The 19724-nt window shown below is 34.8% G+C and overlaps 1 protein-coding gene across 1 annotated transcript in view; it reads left to right on the forward strand.

Moving 5' to 3' along the window:
- The window catches only part of LOC136813842 (uncharacterized), a 57027-nt gene extending 38622 nt beyond the window's left edge, over nt 1-18405 (forward strand). The window contains exon 8 of the mRNA XM_067070332.1: nt 15548-18405. Coding sequence (XP_066926433.1) covers nt 15548-18312 — 2765 coding nt within the window. The 3' untranslated portion in view covers nt 18313-18405. The remainder of the gene's footprint in view (nt 1-15547) is intronic.
- Nucleotides 18406-19724: the final 1319 nt, after the last annotated feature.

Below are 19724 nucleotides of genomic sequence, written 5' to 3' on the forward strand. Positions count from 1 at the left end.
ACAACAATAAAAATTGACAACAATAAAAAGCTATTTGAACACAATAAAATGCTATTTGAACAACAAAAAAAATAAAAATGCTATTTGAACAACAATATAAATGCTATTTGAACAACAATAAAAATGCTATTTGAACAACAATAAAAATGCTATTTGAACAACAATATGAACAACAAATTTGACAACAATAAAACCTATTGAACAACAATATAAATGTTGAACAATGAACACAATATAAATGCTATTGAACAACAATATAAATGCTATTTGAACAACATATAAATGCTTTTGACAATAATATAAATGCTATTTGAACTTATTTAATAAAAATGCTATTTGAACACTATGAACAACAATGCTATTTGAACAACAATGATGCTTTGAACAACAATAGAAATGCTATTTGAACAACAAAACAATGCTATTTGAACACTAATGCTTGAAAAACAAAAAATAAATGTATTTGAACAACAAATAAAATGCTATTTGAAACAAAAAATGATATTTGAACAACAATATAAATGCTATTTGAACAACAATATAAATGCTATTTGAACAACAATATAAATGCTATTTGAACAACAATAAAAATGCTATTTGAACAACAATAAAATGCTATTTGAACAACAATATAAAATTTGAACAACAATAAATATTTATTAAATGCTATTTGAACACAATATAAAATGCTATTGCACAACAAAAAAACAAATGATATTTGAACAACAATTAAATTGTATTGAAAAACATAAAAATGCTATTTGAACAACATGCTATTAATAAATGCTATTTGAACAACAATATAAATTTGAAACAATAAATGCTATTTGAACAACAATATAAATGCTATTTGAACAACAATAAAAATGCTATTTGAACAAGAATAAAAATGCTATTTGAACAAGAATAAAATTACTATTTGAGCAATTAAAATTTTTTTGGTCAACAACAGAAAAATGTTTATAATCCTTATAATGAATGTCCTAACGATGTTCATTAAGTTTCTTTCCAATAAAAAACAGTATATTGTAATCAATTCAACCTTATTGGAGGATAAAATGATTAGCAGGGTAACTGTAATTCTTTTTTTGGCCTCACCTTCGAGCCTGCTTATTCTTTAAAATTTTGATCAATTTTGCATTTACTTAAAGCTCAAATTACAAGAGAGAAGAGTATTGTTTGCAACTTTATCCACTAAGTAAAGATTATAATGTAAAAGTCGTAGGTTAAAATCAACTTTGGGAGCTATCAAAACGCAATTAGAAGCTTAATAAAATATAAAGATTTCATGAATACTACCTTATCTGCCCTTTTAACACATTTATGCCCTTATTGGCGTTATTTTTTCGTCGCTGGCGTAATAAGGCCAAGCGTTAGAAGCACCTATTAAAAAAAAGAGTCGATGTAAAAAGGGCAATAAGATATGTCATATCATAGAAATAAACACAAGACAAAAGTAACATAATTTTCATTCAAACAACTACTGGTCATCCTTTATTCATGGTTAAAAGTTTCATCATTCAAGTTTGATATTTCATCATTTAAGATTGATGTTTCATCATCCACGATTGGTGTATCATCATCCACGATTGATGCATCATCATCCACAGTTGAAGTTTCATTTATCTCAACTCTGTTCACAATGCCTGACACTGCAGAATAGTCAATGTCAAATGTATTTCCCATCAAATAGATCTTTACTTGATCATCTCCCATTTCGGGAAGATGTTTTGGTTGTATATCCAATTTTACTGTTCCTTTGCCCGTGTTTACAACTACACACCAATATTTTTGTTGGCCAAGTGTTGATAGGCCTGATGTTCCACGACAGTGTGGTGCAGTACAGGTAACTTCAGCTTTTTTCTCATCAAGTCCTAGACAGTCAATCCGCTCTCCACAAAATACACATTTTACAGCGTGATTAAGCTTTATTCCAACAATGCAACATTTCACGAGTTTAATGATATTTTCATCCTTTTTTGGTTGTTGGAATTCCAGCAGAGGCTCTTGAAATTCTTTAAAAGACGTCATGCTACTCGTGTGTACTTCGATTTCATTGTTCCAATAAGACTTTTTCAGATTGTAGAAAACATATGTGGCTTCATCTCTTAATAAAGAGGCATATTCTCGCCAAAGTACAATTTTGACGTAGTTGGTTTCATCACACAAGTGTCCTTTGCAAATATCAACCAGGGATCCTGACACGTTGACTTGCTCAATTTCTTCTAACAATACTTTTCCAATAACATTTACATCGGCAGCCAATGGAATTTCATTGATAATTTGAGATATGGTATGCATCTCTGCATTAAACTTGGGTTTGAAACCCAGTTTTTCGTGCTTAACTGATGTGTTATCGGAGATTTTTATCGTACCATCTGGGTATAATGCATGGTTAGTAATATTAACTCCAATGTCAATAGCATCTGCCTCTTCAAAAAGACGCCGCTTTTGATGTGAATAACAAACAGCTTTCATCATGCTACCATCTTCTAATTCTATACTCATTTTGAAGTATTGTTTAAAATTCTTCGAAATTCTTGTTGGTGACATACCAAATATAGCCTATGATTGTTGGTGCTGCATCACCTGGGAAATAAAGAATTGGCAGTGACCATTAATATCTTAGCAACAAAGATTTACGAAGTTACACTTATATTTTTATAAAATGATAACAATCTGAGATGTAGAACATTATGTGCAAAAACTGGTTTTAGTATCAGGCTTATAGGTTGAATTGTTCAAATTGTGAACAGTCGGTCAAACTTTGCACACAAATGTACCCCAGCATTTATAGTAGATTCTATTTTGAAGTGGTGCCACCCCTAGTGACGCCCTAGCAACGGTTTTTGCGGTTTTTAAGCTAACATTCTAACCTACGAAAAAGTCAAAAATTTAAAGTCGTTTAATCCCAAAACCATTAATACCATTCGAAAGCTCTCGAAAATCGATATTGAAGACTTTCAAGCAGATATGGTTGAGAAATTTTAAAAACGCGTTCGTTGGAAAGTTATTTTTCCTTGAATCTGACAAGGTCGAGAGATTTATAAAAAGCGGATATGGTCGATTTGGCATCAAAGGTCTTTAAAAAATCAAAGTTTTGACAACAAATCAGAGACGGTCGGGTGACGGGAACCGAAGAATTTTTTACGAACGGCCCTTATATGTACAAAACTGACAAACAAACAAGAAAAATGTCTTACTTTTGTTAATATGACTTGCTGAAGAACTTGCTGCTTCTTCCATTTTTGAGAATTTACGCTTGGACATGATTGTATGGGATCTGGCAAGGTGATAACCTATAGTTAGAATTATTTTCAGTTAACAAAAATTCAACACTTTACATACTTTGTTCGTCAAGATGAGTTGTCCAATGGCAATGATTATAAAATATTCATACTTCAAAATCATATAGACAGTTAAAATACTGTTGAAATAAAAGACTCATGTCACTTGTGAAATGTAATTCAATATTCAGACTCGATGAAAAATGAAATGTTCAAGACGTACTCACTTTGTAAATGCTTCAGTGTAGGATGACCAGTGTTTCTTGTGATGACCAGTGTTTCTTGTGATGGTATGGTGAAGTGACTGAGGCCGTGCGTCGTGTTCGTGTTAAATATAAAACTTCTCCCCAAACCAGAGGCCTGGGGAAAGGTTTTAGCCTGTTCCTCCTATATTTAGCCTGCGCCGAAAAGAAGTATTAAAGCCACCCGGCGCCCGCCTCCGCTCTCTGGGCGTTGTTAAGCCGGAAGATAACAAAAGCGGCGGGCGAAAAGAAGTGGCAGTCATCAGAAGAAAGTAAGAAAGAATAATAACAATAACACAAGTCAATAATTATTACATCAATTCAAACGGAACAAGAGGGTAAAATTGGTGTTAATTTTATTCTTACTGCTTCGTGATCGGAATAATAAACACTATGAATAAGCGTAGAAATATTAAAGTCTTTGTTTAAGCTGGAATGAATATATGCATGGTCTATTAATGAACCGCTGATATGGGTGGGTTCTTGAACAACCATTTCATATTCTTGCAGATATGTCCTCAAAAAATTGCTTTCTGCCGCAAAATAGTTTTTATTGAAGTCTCCTAAAATTATATGCACTTTTTCTACCGTATCCATTAAATGTCGAATCATGTACAATAAGTCGTTATTTTCTAGCTGGTTTTGACGATAAATTAAAATTATATTTAAAGAACAGTTTATATTTACATTTTTGAGACTGATTAATGTCCCACCCAGTATGTGAATAGTGTCTAATACTTCAATATAGTTTCTGAAGGCAATTGCTGTATTTGAATATTCGTTATCAGCGACGTTTGTAGATAAACTAAATGATTCTAAAGAATTTTTAATTCCGTTTGTATCAGAGTTCTCAGACATTTGTGTTTCCGTCATACATATCAAACAACTTGCGTACAACTTTTTGTCAGATTTTATATCAGCAGCGTGTTTTCTAAGAGACCGCACGTTCAAAAGACTTATCACGAATTCATTTGCATCACATATTTCAACTTCTCTTTGAAGGGTCATATTTTCCCTCATATATTCATATTCTGTTTCAGCCCTTAGATCGCATTTAATAGCATTTCGGTTGAAAGCACCCATCAAGTAAAGTCCTTGCAATGAAGTAACACGACTTAAAGCGACATAGACCTGACCAGCCTTGAAACATTTTTGACCAAATAAGTCAAAATTAAAAACAATTCGAGAGAACGTCTTTCCTTGTACCTTATGAACAGTACATGCCCACGAAAGCATTAATGGAAATTGAATTCGTTTAACAGAGGGATGTGGTCTGTCAGATTTTACACCAAACTTTTTTTCAATTTTTTCAATTGGTACTAAATCATTTGTCCGACCATAGCTGTCATTATTTTTTGCTTTTAGACCAATATCATGGCTTTCCATCTTCAAGTAAATCCTAATAACATTTCTTTCGTTATCTAACTTGATATACTTGATAACTCCAATTTGCCCATTACAAAGTTTATCCTCCACGTCGATATTTGATGTTAACATTACTTGTGCATCAAGTTTGAAAATAAATTTATGAGCTAAGCCTGCTGTTTGCATTTGGCTTCGTCGATAAATACCGTTAGCATCTGAGGTGCTTATATTTTTAGGAAATTTATCTTGAGATACAACCTCAAGCTGTTCACTGGGTAGTTCATCTAATTTAATTTTATTGTGCGCTTCAACTGGTTTATTCTCTGCCCATAGGTGAATAGCATTCATTGGGTAGTCAGAACAGTTCTCTTTAACAATTCTTTGATCTAAAATTTCCATATCCTTATCAGTGGTTATACCTCTCCGAATATTATTTAATATGTCAATAAATACTAGATCACCTCTTTGTCTCATGACTTCGGTGAGTTCGACTATTCTGAAAAGTCTCCAGCAGTGATCGATGTTTAGTAAGTCGTTTGGAAAAAGTGAAAAAATTGGTCCACCTTTAATTGGTGGTAATTGATAAAAATCACCGCCAGCTATTATGGATTTTCCAGCAAATGGAATATTTTCACTACAACCTAATATATCACAAAGACGTTGATGAATATGAAGTAAATGATATTTCGAAACCATCGATATTTCATCAATTATGATTACCTGCAACTCTGAAAATCGCTCCTGAAGATTAGATTTAACTTTGTCGTCGAGATTAGGAATGTGTTTAGAATATTCATGACCGGGAATAAAACTGAGTGTTGAATGAATAGTCGAGCCAGCTACATTAACTGCCGCAACGCCAGTGGGTGCCATTACAAGTAGTCTTTCTTTTGAAGCATCTCTTAATCCATAGCTTAACGCCTTCTGTAGATAAAATTTGATTGTGTTTAGGGTGTATGATTTACCACAACCTGCGCTACCAGTTAGGAATATATAGAAAGGCGAGGGCTCTTCGACCCTGTTTGTTCTTAGATACTGCGATGATTTCCTACTCCATCGTACTACAAAGTCAAAGAATTCTCTTTGTTTTTCATTAAGTGATTGAATTCTCTTACTTAATTCATCATCTGATATCAATGGATGAATTGTTAATGAAGAAGATCCACCACGATAATTTAGTTCACCATTTTCTTCTTCATTTTCTCTCTTCTTCTCTGACATGGTCATTTTCTTGTTCACCAGATATATCAAAACCTCTTGGATTTTCATTTAAATTCAACATTGCTTCGTCGACAACATCGGCAAAAGGTTCAAAAACAGCTTTGTTTCTATTTATGACCTCGACTACATCAGAAGATGATAATTTTTCCATGTAAGTTCCAGAGGTAGTATCTTTAAGGTCCGCTTCATTTCTAAACGGATAAAACAAGAAAAGCAAATGATGCGCGTACTGTTCTGGCTTTTTTTCTCTACTTGGTACATGATATCTCAATACGTTTTTCGTTTTCCGTAATTTCAAACGATCTTTACTTGACATTAAAGGGACCGAGTTTGGCAATGCAAAGTCTGCAATCTCTGTGATATCCATTTCCTCCATAATTTCAGGTTGATAATCGTTTTCTTCTTTACTTTTTGAATCTAAATGATAGTTAGCTAAGAATTGTGCGTAGCATAAGGTATCCATTGCAGCATATCTGCCATTTTTGAAAGTTCTGTTTGGCCTATCAATGTATCTATCCAACATGTTCTTTTTGAAAACATTCGTATCGTCCTCATCCATGTTTGAAATTTCTTCTTTGCTCTTACATACGCGATAGCGATTTTCTGGCAAATTACTGTTAGCAAAAATAACCCCGGGTGATGTTTTTCTAAGCCAAATTTCAGGGAGCACGATAGAGACAGCTTCTTGAATCGACATTTCTCTGTGTGTTCTATACGCTCTAGAAACAGATTTCATTTTTTCTTTAAGAGTATTGTTTGAGTCTACAGCTTCTTTTGCTGCCTGTTTCATTGCTTCTGTGGATTCATCCTCTGATTTTGAAGTATAGGCACACATATAGGACACGCACCTGTGATAGTCTAAGACAGGCTGTATATCTATATTCGCCTCCCATGCAATTAGTCCTTCCTCGAAATAGTTGTTTGTGAAGCATGCAGCTGGTGAACGTTTGTAGTGTATTTGATACCCTTTATCGGGCGAAATTGCAAGATACTTATAATAGTTCTCTTTCGATATCCTTAACCCTGTCAGTATCTCGTCTATTGTTTTTGGTTCTTTATAATTCTCCTTTAATGGGTCGAGTACGTTGTTAGACCTTGGGTCAAAATTACTATCAATATATTCCTTAACTGGGGTAAGAATATTTTTTCTTTCTTTCAATATTTCATTTCTATTTTCTAAATTTTCATCTAGAGGTATAGCAACTAGTGTTCTTTCTGTAAAAAATCTGCCAAAATAATACCTGCAAGGCTGGTTTTTATATTTTCTACACGATTTTGAATGTCGATGGGTTTGATAGGTTTTAACTAATTCATATAATTCACCACTCCTTTCATTTGGTAGGTCACATTTCACTATTTTTTCAATATACTCACAATATTCAGCAATAGTTTCAGCAGTCAATATAGGAGCGTTTTCAATCCATACAAGGCAATGTAAGTGGGCGCTACCTCGAACTTGAAACTCGATTCTAATAGCGTGATTCTTTAACTTTCCTCCTAATCCTCCTTTTGCCACAATATGTTTAAAGAAACATTCTACACGATACTGAAAATGTCTTGCTAATACAACTGGATTAGATTGGAGAATTTTAGTTCGCTCCATATAGCTTAAATTTCTTATTTGCTCTTCAGTCATTTCTATTCCCTTTATTTTCTGGATAATTTCCACTAAATCAGACCATCTCAGATCAGCACATGACAAGGTCATGGAAAATGTTGGTAAACCTAATTGTTTGACCATTGCAAGTACTTCAAAAAGAAATCTTTTCCAATATGCCGGTGTACCTTTCAAATTGTTCATAAACCTATATGCGTCATCATTAGCGACGAGATTGGAAATTGTTTCCTTAAAATGTTGTGTTAGACGTCCAGCAGTCAATCCTTCTGTTTGAATCTTTTTTAAAGCCATTGTAATGCTATTGTTTAGGTTTATATGTTGCATTAGCGATTGTGCGTAAAATATATAGTCACTATCTGAAGAAAATTTTGCAGAATAGTTTAACAGTCTCTGATTGAAATATTTGCAAGGAGTCAACTTTTCTTTTCTTTGGTGTGTATATCCAAATCTCCCAGTCGGAAATAGATAAGGGTGGGCAAGCATTTCACAATCCTCATCACAAATTATAGGCAACGGTACTTTATTTTCCCCTGGAGCGATCATTACGTTTGAATCGTCAACAACATGATGAGCTAATTCTGGTACAAACACTGTTTCTGAAGCGGGGATGCGAAAATGATCTAAAGGGTTTACATCTTCTTCCTCATTTTCAATCGTTTCCATATGCTCGATATTCCCTTCATTGACGAAATCAATTTCGTTGTTGTCCTCGTCCTCCTCCTCCTCGTTATTGATCGTGTTTGTCCAATACCTCGGTATCGAATCTACATTAATTTCAATGTCGGCATATAAGGGATTATTATCCTTAAGGTAGGTCAAAATCTCTCTGACAAATTGTGGTCTAACTGGTTCAAAATAGACATTTGACTTGAAACTCAGTTTTTTTTTTAAGGCAACTCTTACAACGCCGTTATTATCCATTCCACGAGGCAAAATATTGCAGATATCATCCGCCTTTATCGGAACGTTGCAAATTGCTCCTTTCATCTTTGGAGCTTGTCCTTTACTCATGATAGTTATTTTCTTGAATAAAATACGCTTAGCGATAATGACTCTTTCCAACTTCCGAATATCTGAATACCTTTCAGGGAGATCCAAAATTTGCAAATCATTCGCCACTGCTTGGCATGGTATTTTACCTTTCAAAAGCTTTTTGTGGCATGTATTGCAAATATATTCTTTATTATCGAAACTAAGAACACGATATAAAAATATGTTTTCATCGACAGCACAATATTTATTTATATCGAAAAGAACCACGGATACCCTATAAAGGAGTCGGTTACAGACCACGCAAATATGAAACGGTCCTTTTCGTACCTCTTTTTTGAATGTGTTTACTCGACGCATGTTACTAGCTGTTTTTTCCCTGGTACGACCAGCTCGAGATTTAGATATTGTTTTATTTTCAGGTTTATTTGGGGGTTTCATTTCAGTATCATTTGTATTTACACTAGCACTATTTTGCGAATGCTCTAGAATCCTCTGTTTAGGTGGTTTAGGATCAGGGTACGAGACTTTGGTTTTCTTAGAGCTGTTTTTTTTCCTTTTTGTCAAAATACGAAATTTATCGCTAATTTTGTTCAAAGAATTGGAAGGAATGATAGGTTTTACGTATTGGACTTCAACAGCAACTGAATCTTTTTCAAACTGATCCAAGTAAAAGGTTTTTAAATATTCTTCAAGATCATATTTCGATTTAAATGCGAGCAAAACAGAAGTTCCCGAATCATCGTGATTGCACATCCCATTTGTATTACGGTTATGCGAATCAAAGACATAGTAGAAGCGCTCAAATATAAATGCTGTTCCATTTCCACAGGCTAAAAAAATGCCACCGTCGTAACCAGCTGGTATACTTATGAAATCGCGACTATCTTTATTAATTATGGCGACGTCTACGGGGGTCCGCTGAAAATCAATTTCACTATCTTCAAGTCTTAATGAAGAAGGTAACTCATCCATGGCAATGTATTCGTCGGTATAACCTAAATCTGTGTATAGATCATTACCAAGTCTAAGAATGGCGTCTAAGTCATTTTGCCTCCAATACCGTAACTTTTTTATATTAGAGTATAATAGAGCAGAGGTGGCCATACACATACATTGCGTACCGGCTTGAGGACCAAATATATCCGAATTTCCTTGATGAAATGATGCTTGCTCAACTTTATGGAAATTAACAGGTCCAGGGTTCGTTTCAATATCACCGTATGTCACTAGTAGTGTGGTTAAGAAAAGAGCGGCGGCTAAAATTGGTGCAGGTTTTAAGATTCGCGAGAAACCTTTGCTCGAAATCGCGGAACCTATTCTTAAACTTCGAGTTATTGAACGGAGGTCTAATTGTCTAGTTCCATTAAAATTTCCTATGGATGAACGATATGCCTCGATAGATATCATGACGCTAGAAACAAAATAACGTTGTGATGAATAAATTTAGACAAAGCTATCAATCTTTATATTTGTTCTTATCCAAGAAAAAAAATTCTATAATAATAACAAACTGAATAATTCGAATTAGTTGAGTAATCCAAAATATAATCCGAATATCATCCAAAATAACAGCGAGAACAGATCTGATCGAATCGAGTAATCCAAGTATTCCGAGTAAGCTGAGCAAACGAAATAAACTTTGTAAAGTCTGAATTGATCGTATAATCTGAATTGATCGTATAATCTGAATTGATCGTATAGTTAATCGTGTAATCTGAGTTCGTCGTTAATCGTGTAATCTGAGTTCGTCGTTAATCGTGTAATCTGAGTTCGTCGTTAGTCCAAAGTCTGGCCCACAATTGAGTGGTCCACCCTTCCACTTAAGAAAAGTGGGAGGTGACCCTGAATTCTAAAAAAAAAAATATGTAAAATTTAACACGAGCTTCAAGGGCGAACATTAGAGGAATCTTTTCCTTTATGTAAAATATGTAAATTAATAAAACCTTCTCCTGAGGCTAATGGTGTATCTCTGTTCCAACTGATAAACGTACGCAAAATCAACCAAAGCAGCTCAGTTTCTTGAATTTTTTAATGGCAATATCAACAACTAGAAATGTCATTAACATAAATTTGATTACCTTAAAGGAAGAAATTTTGGCGGATAGAAAATTTGGCGGATCCGCCAAATTAAGTTCCCGCCAAAATTTCTTTTTTCCGCCATCCCCCAAATTAAATTCCCGCCAAATTAAACTTTTTGAAAAAATGATCTCTTTTAAGGTGTTTTTGCATTTTTTTTGCTGTTTTTACGCCATTTTTAAGGATAAATTTTTCAGCAAGCGCCAAATTAAATTCCCGCCAAATTTAGTTTTTTCGGCCATCCGCCAAATTAAATTCCCACCAAAATTTCTTCCTTTAAGGTAGCAAAAACTAACCTGGTTGCAAAAACCACTTCAAAGACTTTATCCAATATCACTCCAGGCATCTGCAAAAAATGAAAGTAATAGGCTGATAGATAAAAACATTTGCTCGTATTAAAAACAAGTATATATGCCAGATCGTAGACACTTAAGCTGTCCTAGGCCTAGATCATAATAGTATGTGCCTGACTTGTACATAAATCATTTATAAGGATAACATTACATTTCCGTTAAGCGGGCGGGTTGTGTCATATGCAGACATATTTTACATCATAATGATATGTATGCTTATCCTGGCTAACCACTAATGTTGGATAAAGGTAATACGAAAGAAAATTGGATAAATATAAATGTTATGAGTTAAATACTAACTAACCTGGTTATAAAAGTATAACTTCTGAAAAGTCGTTATCCTTGAGAATCAAATGTCTCCACAGGAATCTGTAAAAATAAGAAAATGTAGTCTGATAGATAAAAAAACATTTGTATGTTTTATTGAAAAGACAGAAAAATATAGGACAGGTAAAAAATGATTGGTAAAATTTTGGTAATAAGGGCAAGGGGAAGGGGTCCAAAGCTTATCAACCCAATGCTGATAAAAAAATATAAAAAAGTTTTTTGTCAAGGAAATATTCATCCAATTAAAGTAATGAAAACAATTATCAATTGTTTTACAACAAAATATTGAAGAAGTGACATTACTTTTAGAACAGCCATAAATTGACGTCAAAAATGTTAAAGGCTGACTTATATACACGCACCAATTTTGTCCTGCCAATTTTTTAAAAGCAAGCTCAAGCAAAATCTTCCCTATATGCAACAACTTCCCTGATTTTTGTCGTTTTCGAAGCAGAAAAGTTGTCTTTATTGCCTCTGTGCAATTCTTTATATTTGATTTGATTTGATTTTAAAATTTGGTTTGAAAATAATGGAAATAATGAATTTTTTTTAAATAATGAAAAAATTTAAGCGGTAGTTCAAAGAGATGCGGGCGGGTGTTGGTAAACTAATAAGTAACTTCCCTTTGCCTAGCGTCCAAACAATTTTCCATTGTTTTGATTTTAGCGACCGCGGGAAACTTCACTCTTTCTCGTAAAAAATTGGTAGGTAAAAATCTGGTTCTCATAAGGAAACCTAGCAAAGAAAAAATTTCCCGGTTTTTTTAATAACGCCTGAAATAGTAGAGGGAATTTTGTAAAATTGCTCGACTGTTTTGTTAGAAGCACTTGTTATACATTTTTGGAAAGCTAAGGGGTAGGGGAATCGAAATTACTATGTTTCCAATTTTTTTTCGGACACTTTGGTGTGATTTTCGGACAAATATGACGGTCTCAGGCAAAAATCATAGGGTTAAAAATTAATGAAAATTTTAGCTCGAGAAAACGGAGACCTGTTGTATATTTTTGGAAAGCTCTCAAAAAAATAAGATTAGAGATATATTGCAAGTATAGGTGATTTCTGTACCTAACTCGAGATATTAACCCTTGAAAACCGTGTTTTTCAGCCGGAAACAGCTATTTTGTCCAGTTTTTGCGCTTTTTGATGCTCAATATCTCGAGTTAGGTACTGAAATCACCTATACTTGCAATATATCTCTAATCTTATTTTTTTGAGAGCTTTCCAAAAATATACAACAGGTCTCCGTTTTCTCGAGCTAAAATTTTCATTAATTTCTAACCCTATGATTTTTGCCTGGGACCGTCATATTTGTCCGAAAATCACACCAAAGTGTCCGAAAAAAAATTGGAAACATAGTAATTTCGATTCCCCTACCCCTTAGCTTTCCAAAAATGTATAACAAGTGCTTCTAATAAAACAGTCAAGCGATTCCAAAAAATCGAACAAAATTCCCCCTACTAAAACCCTCTCTCCCAAAGAAATAGTAATACATTTTAAGAACAAAGTTGTTTCTTCTGAATTTTTTGCGCATCTCCGCACCGGAAAATCAGTGAAAAATATGATGCGGGCGGGCGACGCGAACAGAACGATTTTTGGATGGCTTCCTTATAGATTTGTTCAATTAACACCTTTTGGGTATTTCTTCTGCTAGGTATGGTACGACCCTGCCAACGCACCAGACAGTCGGGTGTTGGAAGCTCCGTTGCCGGGTGAAAAAATTTCTAAATTTTCTAAAACACCCGACAAACGACACCCGACAACGCCTTAGAGGGCGTTTGAAGTTTTTCCGCCCTATAAAATAAGCTACTCTAACAAAAATTTAGATCACAAATTGAAAAACCAAACAGCTCACTTTTAATCAAAGCCCTGCAATTCACCAATTTGATTGGATATTTATCCCGAGCCAAGATGGTAGACAAAAATTCTAGAATATTCAAACGATCACAACAGGATTTGTTTTCAATGTGCATGGCTGCAGTTCAAAAATTTTTCAAAGTTAAATCCAGACGGTGTCAATTGATCGAATCAAACGCCGAATCGAACGCCGAATCGATTGAATGCAATCGAATAATTGCAATTTGATTGTCGAATGCAATCGAATCGCAATCGAATATTACCCAGGATTTGCCGTTCGATTGCTTCAATTACGTTCGATTGAATCCGATTACGTTCGATTGATTCATTTGTATAAGATTTTATTTGCTATGGTACGGTACTTAAGCGCTCGGCCGCCCACGCTAAAAAGCCCTAACAGAGTGATTCAATTTAATTTAATCCCTGATTTAATCACAATCAAACTCATCGAGCATAATCGTAATAGAAGAACGAAATCGCAGATTAAAATGAATGTAATTGACAATCAATTGAACCAATCGAACATAGTCAACTATCAATCGAACCATAATCTAACCTTACTTGAACGTAATCGAATACATTCAAATATTACCCAGGAATCGGCTGTTCGATTGAGATTCATTTATCTTCGACAATCGAATCGCAATTATTCGATCGCATTGGATTATGTCCGATTGTTTCGATTGCGATTTTTGTTCGATTGACACAGTCTGGTGTTAAAATGGATTCTTTATTCTTTTTATTGAACCTTCGAGTCTTTTAAAAGTTTGATTGGCTGGTTTTCATTAGTCATTTTTCATTTGGAATAAGAGAAGCTTCAAAGTGTTATAAACAGCCAGAGCACCCAACAAGTTTGCGCTCGACTGTCAGGTGTAAAAAACTCAGTTTTGGCGCCTGAGGTTTTTTGAGGGAAAAAAATAAAGTCTTTAGGTTTTGAGCTTGCAGAGGTTGTCAGGCCAGCCTTAAATCAACAAAACCTTGACCTCAAGAAATTATATACACCACAATAAAAAAACGTAAAAGGAAAATGACAAACCTTGATACTTTGTGCTTGTGTGTGATTTCTTTTCCATCCTTTGTGCTTTGAAATGAAAGGTTTTAAAACCAACCCCTTTGAACATTGAAAAGCTGCAGCCAGGATAAAGAAGTTGTCTCTACTACCAATGCAATCCGATATAACAGTAGTTGAATATCGCACGGATAATCGAGACAAATAGCCTGAATTCGTTAATCTATTGCGCGCACAGGCTCCGACAAAACCAAAATTTTTTCTATCAGTTGCTTTTTGAAGGCCCACTTGCGCTGCGCGGCTGGGCCAATAAAATTGAATTTTGAAGCCGGAACTATTTTAAAATCGCCGGAACAACCTATTTTCGCCGGAAAGACAGTATTTCTTGAATTTCTCGAGCTGTACTTTAAATTTTTTTATGAAATTTTGCACATTGATGCAAAATGACAATACCTAAAATGTGACGGAGCCTGATTTTCGAAAAATAATTTTCCGGCTGAAAATGCCGGAAATATGCCGGAAAAACCGGTTTTTTGACATTTTCTCGAATTTTCATCCTTAGTTTTTTCAGATTTTTTGCAGAAAGATGCGTATTCGCAATGCTCAAAACACGACCGAGTTCGATTTTTTGAGAAAAATTTTTTTCTGGCCGAAAATTCCGGAAATCGCTGTTTTTACAGATTTTCATTGGATTTGTTTCTTATATTTTTATGTTTTTTACACAAAAATATTAGGTACAATACTTACCATCAAGCATGATTCAATTGTCAATAAAACTAATTTTTGCAGCCGGAACTTTTTATTTCTTTTTTCCCCTACTCCCCTTCCCACTCCCCCATCAACAATCAATGATGAATTTTTTGCATTATGCATTTTCGCTAAACGCTATATTTTCTGACTATTTTTTTCATTTTCCTCCTTATTGCTATCTAACTTTCGTCATCAGGTAGGTCCATTCAGCATCCAGCTTGTTATTTAGTAGACCAAATTTAACAAATAACCCAAAATTTAAGTTTATCCTTCCTATTTCGAATGCAAATGGCTTGATTCTTCTTCATAGAACTCGAGAATTAGTAAATTAGTAAATACGTAAAGTACGAAGTCGTTTGTATTACTTATTTTTGGTTTTGGACCTGGTATATATCTTCAACTAATTGCTAGTGAACATTATACATGTTATGATATTTGTATGCTTGTTTTAGGTCTACGAGCTGCTTCTAATAACTTACGTCAATACTACGTAAAACAATTGAAGGATTATCACCTTGATCAACCGTTATCTCCATACACCGAAGATACAGTCAACGTAAAAAGAGAGGATGTCTATATCGATCTCGTTGTGTTGCCATCATCAACCGTTGATAAAGAATGGTCAAACTCTGATCGTGCTGCTTTGAAAGAACAACAAAAAATACCAAAAGCAGCATGTACAAAAGATATCGACCAAATACTCCCGTCAGACGATGAAGCTGTTTATGTAAGGGGGGTTGGAGGAATCGGGAAGACGACTCTCCTAGACATGTTCACTTATAAATGGGCAAAAGCGGAAATTGACAATAGCACTGAGAATGCTTTCATCTTCAAATTTACGTGTCGTGACTTGAACAACACTTCTGACAGTTTTAAGAATCTCGAAGAACTTTTTTGCAAGAAATTCCCTGAAGTGTTGAAATTTGTTTCATTTGATGATCTGAGGGAGATTTCAGATAGAGTCCTCATAGTTGTGGATGGCATCGACGAGTTGAAAGATTTGTATTCTTCTGAAAACTCACCAGACAATCTGAAACATATCGTTTTCGATTTAATTGACCCTAAATGTCATTGGCTTCCCAACCATAAAGTCATCGCCTGTGGACGACCGAAAGCTATTGAGTTCGTCAAAAAGCAACTTCCCGTGAACTCCAAACGTAAAAACATTGAGGTGTGCGGCTTCGACGACGAAAACATTCGAAGATACATTAACAACTTCTTCGGTGGTCGGCAGAGAAAAGCAGCTGTTCAAGAAATAATCAAAAACTCGTATGACTTACGAATTATGGCGCGTGTACCTGTGTTCTTGTACGCTATATGTCAAGTTTACCAGGAGGAACTTATAACAACTAAGATTAACACGCAGACAGAACTTTACTTCTTTACAACGCTAATTTTCATCAGAAATCATTTCAACAAACTATCACCATCCTGTGCAAATTTGATGGAAATTGTGAATGACAAAACTGTCGCTGAAGTGTTGCTTTGCTTGATGGAGCTGTCTGCAACAACTTATATGCAGAATAAGGTGGTTTTCCAAGAATCAGACATCAAATCGTTCCATCCTTTAACACTGTTAGAAGAAACTGGATTGTTATCCAAACATTCATCGAACCTGTCAAAACCAATGTTTCAGTTTCGCCACCTCTTTCTGCACGAATATTTCACAGGACTTCACATTTCCGTTACCAAGGATATCACACCGTTCAACGGAAATAGAGAGTTATCAAGTTGTAAACCGACCATTTTGGGAATTCAACGCATGCTAGAAATGAAAGAAAATGAGCTTTTCTTGACACTTTACAACCAATTACAAAAAATTTACCAATCGCGAACACCAGAAGAAGCATCCTCAAGAGAGAAAATATTTGATGAATTTGTGGGCAGCTTCCTGAAAATTCCGTATTCTATGAGAGAAAACGCTGCAACACTATGCATCGACACCGGACATAGTGATTGTGTTGAATTTCTTACGTTGTACAAAGAATCACGTGACAACCTCATCCCGAAACCGTTTAAATCAGCAAATATCGACATTCAAAGCTACCAATACAAAGACGTTCGAAACATTGTCAACTTAATTAACGATTTGGACATTAAAAACATTAAAAATTTTGATGTGGAGAACCCATCTTACAATGAGGATGAATTGTATTTGATTTCCTTGTCACCGTTAAAAGATGAATATGAGATGACGATCGACATTGATGATCGTACACGGTACTACTTCTGCAGTCAAAGGAAGCTACATATAAAATCTACCTTTCCTTCATTAAAAGAAATATCAGATATTTTGCTACAAAAGTCAACTTCGTTTGCTGTTCGAACAGAGTCTTTTATAAACAACAGTGATGAAGTAGTTAACGTAACAAATCTTTTACGTCAGTTGTCATCATACAACAAACCGATCGTATTGGAAACTGTTAAAATGAATAGTCGCTACGTCCGAGACTTTGTCAATTTGATAAAAGATTTGAACATTCCAAACATTGGCGACATTAGTATAGAACTTCCATCATACAATGAAGATGAAAAACAGCTCATCTCTTTATTGGTAGGTGAAAAATATGAAACGAAGGTCGAATATATATGGAGGGATAGGCCTTTATTTAACTGTAAACGAGGAAAATTAATTATACGTTGTCTCTGTTCCTCTCTGAACGAATTACAAGATGATTTGTTACAAAAGTCAACTTCGTTTTATGTTGCGTTTTATGGTGACATAAACGACAAAATTAGAGTGACTGATGTTAATAATCTCTTACGTCAATTGTCAGCATACGATAAACCGATCACATTGTCATATATCGTTATCAAAAGTCGCTATGTCCGAGACTTTGTCGATTTGTTAAAAGATTTAAACATTAGAAACATTGTTAAAATTCAAATTCAAGATCTATCATACAGTGAGGATGAAAAACATCTGATCGCTTTGGCATCAGGTGAAGAATTTGAGATGAAGATTGTGATTCCCAATACTTTTGGCAAATCACCTTTGGAATGCGAACCAGGGAAATTATATGTACATGCTCGCTTATTTTCTTCATTCATGAAAATACCAGACGATGTGCTGAAAAAAGCGACTTTATTTTTCCTTGAAGTACAAGACAGCGATGCATTGACTGAAAATGAAGCAATAAGTATCATACGTAGGCTCGCATCATACAACAAACCGATCACATTAAAAGGGGTACGCTCACCAGCGTTTTATTGCTGAAGAAATGTGAAGTGGTATGTGCGGAGGATGTGAACCGACTCTTTTAATGAGCGAAGGAGAAGTTCGATCGATTCTCGAGAAACATGATGATATCAACATTAAAAACATCTTCAAATGATTAAGTATTTCTTAATTGTTGGACTCGATATTCGACGTATATGTTACTCACGTGTTATGATACCAGGTACATATTTTTCCTTTATACATAGCCAACCAGATTGCTAAGGCTCTAGCCCCGAAATGGGCTCTTCCAGAAAATGTCCGTACATGGGGGTGGAAGATATATTGTCCGGGTAGCGAAAAATCATCAAAACTTGCCTTGTCCGGGGAGTAAATTTGCTCTGTCCGGGGGAGGGTCAACTGATGCTTGTCCGGAGGGTAAAACCCGTTGTGGTTTTCCGGGGGGGGGGAGGGTAAATCACTGAAAATTGTTATATCCTCCACCCCCATATTCCATTTTTTTCTGGAAAAGCCCAATTAGTCAATTTAGTTTTACTACCTCGTGAAGTAAACGCTTTTTGAAAATCTAAGCATGACAAACGAACATAACCTTTTGTTTAGAAGTCTGACGTCCTAACCATTCCTCCTTGCTTTTGATAACTCGTTAAAGAATAGGATTTGAAAAGTAGCTTCGAAAATCGAAATACCTTAAGGGAACTAAGGTCTGTCTCAAAAGTATGTGGACAGATTTTGCGTATCTGGATAAAAAGTGACAGCCCTTTGAAGTAGACCTAAAACGGCCAAATATGACCAACTTAACTTCATTTTTTCCATCTTTGTTTGTCAATTTTTCAAATATATCTGTTAGCAAGGATTTATTGATTTATTATACACTGGATATACAAGTAACAGATTTTTGCCAATTTTTCGTGTACTAGCTATGTCCGCAGTAATGATATTATTGTTCACTCTCCTTCCCTCATTAAATGATTTTTCGAAGCACTTTTATTGCATTTCTTATCCAAAATCACTCATCCAATTCCCAAAAGAGACTTAAAACTTTCCTGTGAGAGTCAGATTCTTCCACTTAATTGCTAATTATAAGTCGTTATGACGTTTCAAGCTGTGAGAAAGATGCAAAAGACGTGTTGTGTATAAGAAATTTAATGTTGACACCGGAAATTTTCAAACTTTAACCTCAAAAAAACCACCTTGCCACCACGTGCCTCCAAAGGATTTTCATACCACAGTGAAGGGAAGACACTTAAGTCTTATGTATGTTAATTTCAGCTCTTCTGGGGACAGTCTTGGAAAGATATTTCCCATTGAAAATTTCGTGACACTATAAGCATTTTGTCTGAATTTCTTGTCTAATGATGTTTTTCTCACATTAGATTTCACAAATGTATCCAGCTTGGAATGCTAGACTTACTTTCAAACTTTTTTTTTCTGCAAATGTACAAAAAGAAAGA

This window comes from Clytia hemisphaerica, unplaced genomic scaffold, assembly GCF_902728285.1.
Source record: "Clytia hemisphaerica strain Z4C2 unplaced genomic scaffold, Clytia hemisphaerica genome assembly, whole genome shotgun sequence".
NCBI lineage: Eukaryota > Metazoa > Cnidaria > Hydrozoa > Leptothecata > Clytiidae > Clytia > Clytia hemisphaerica.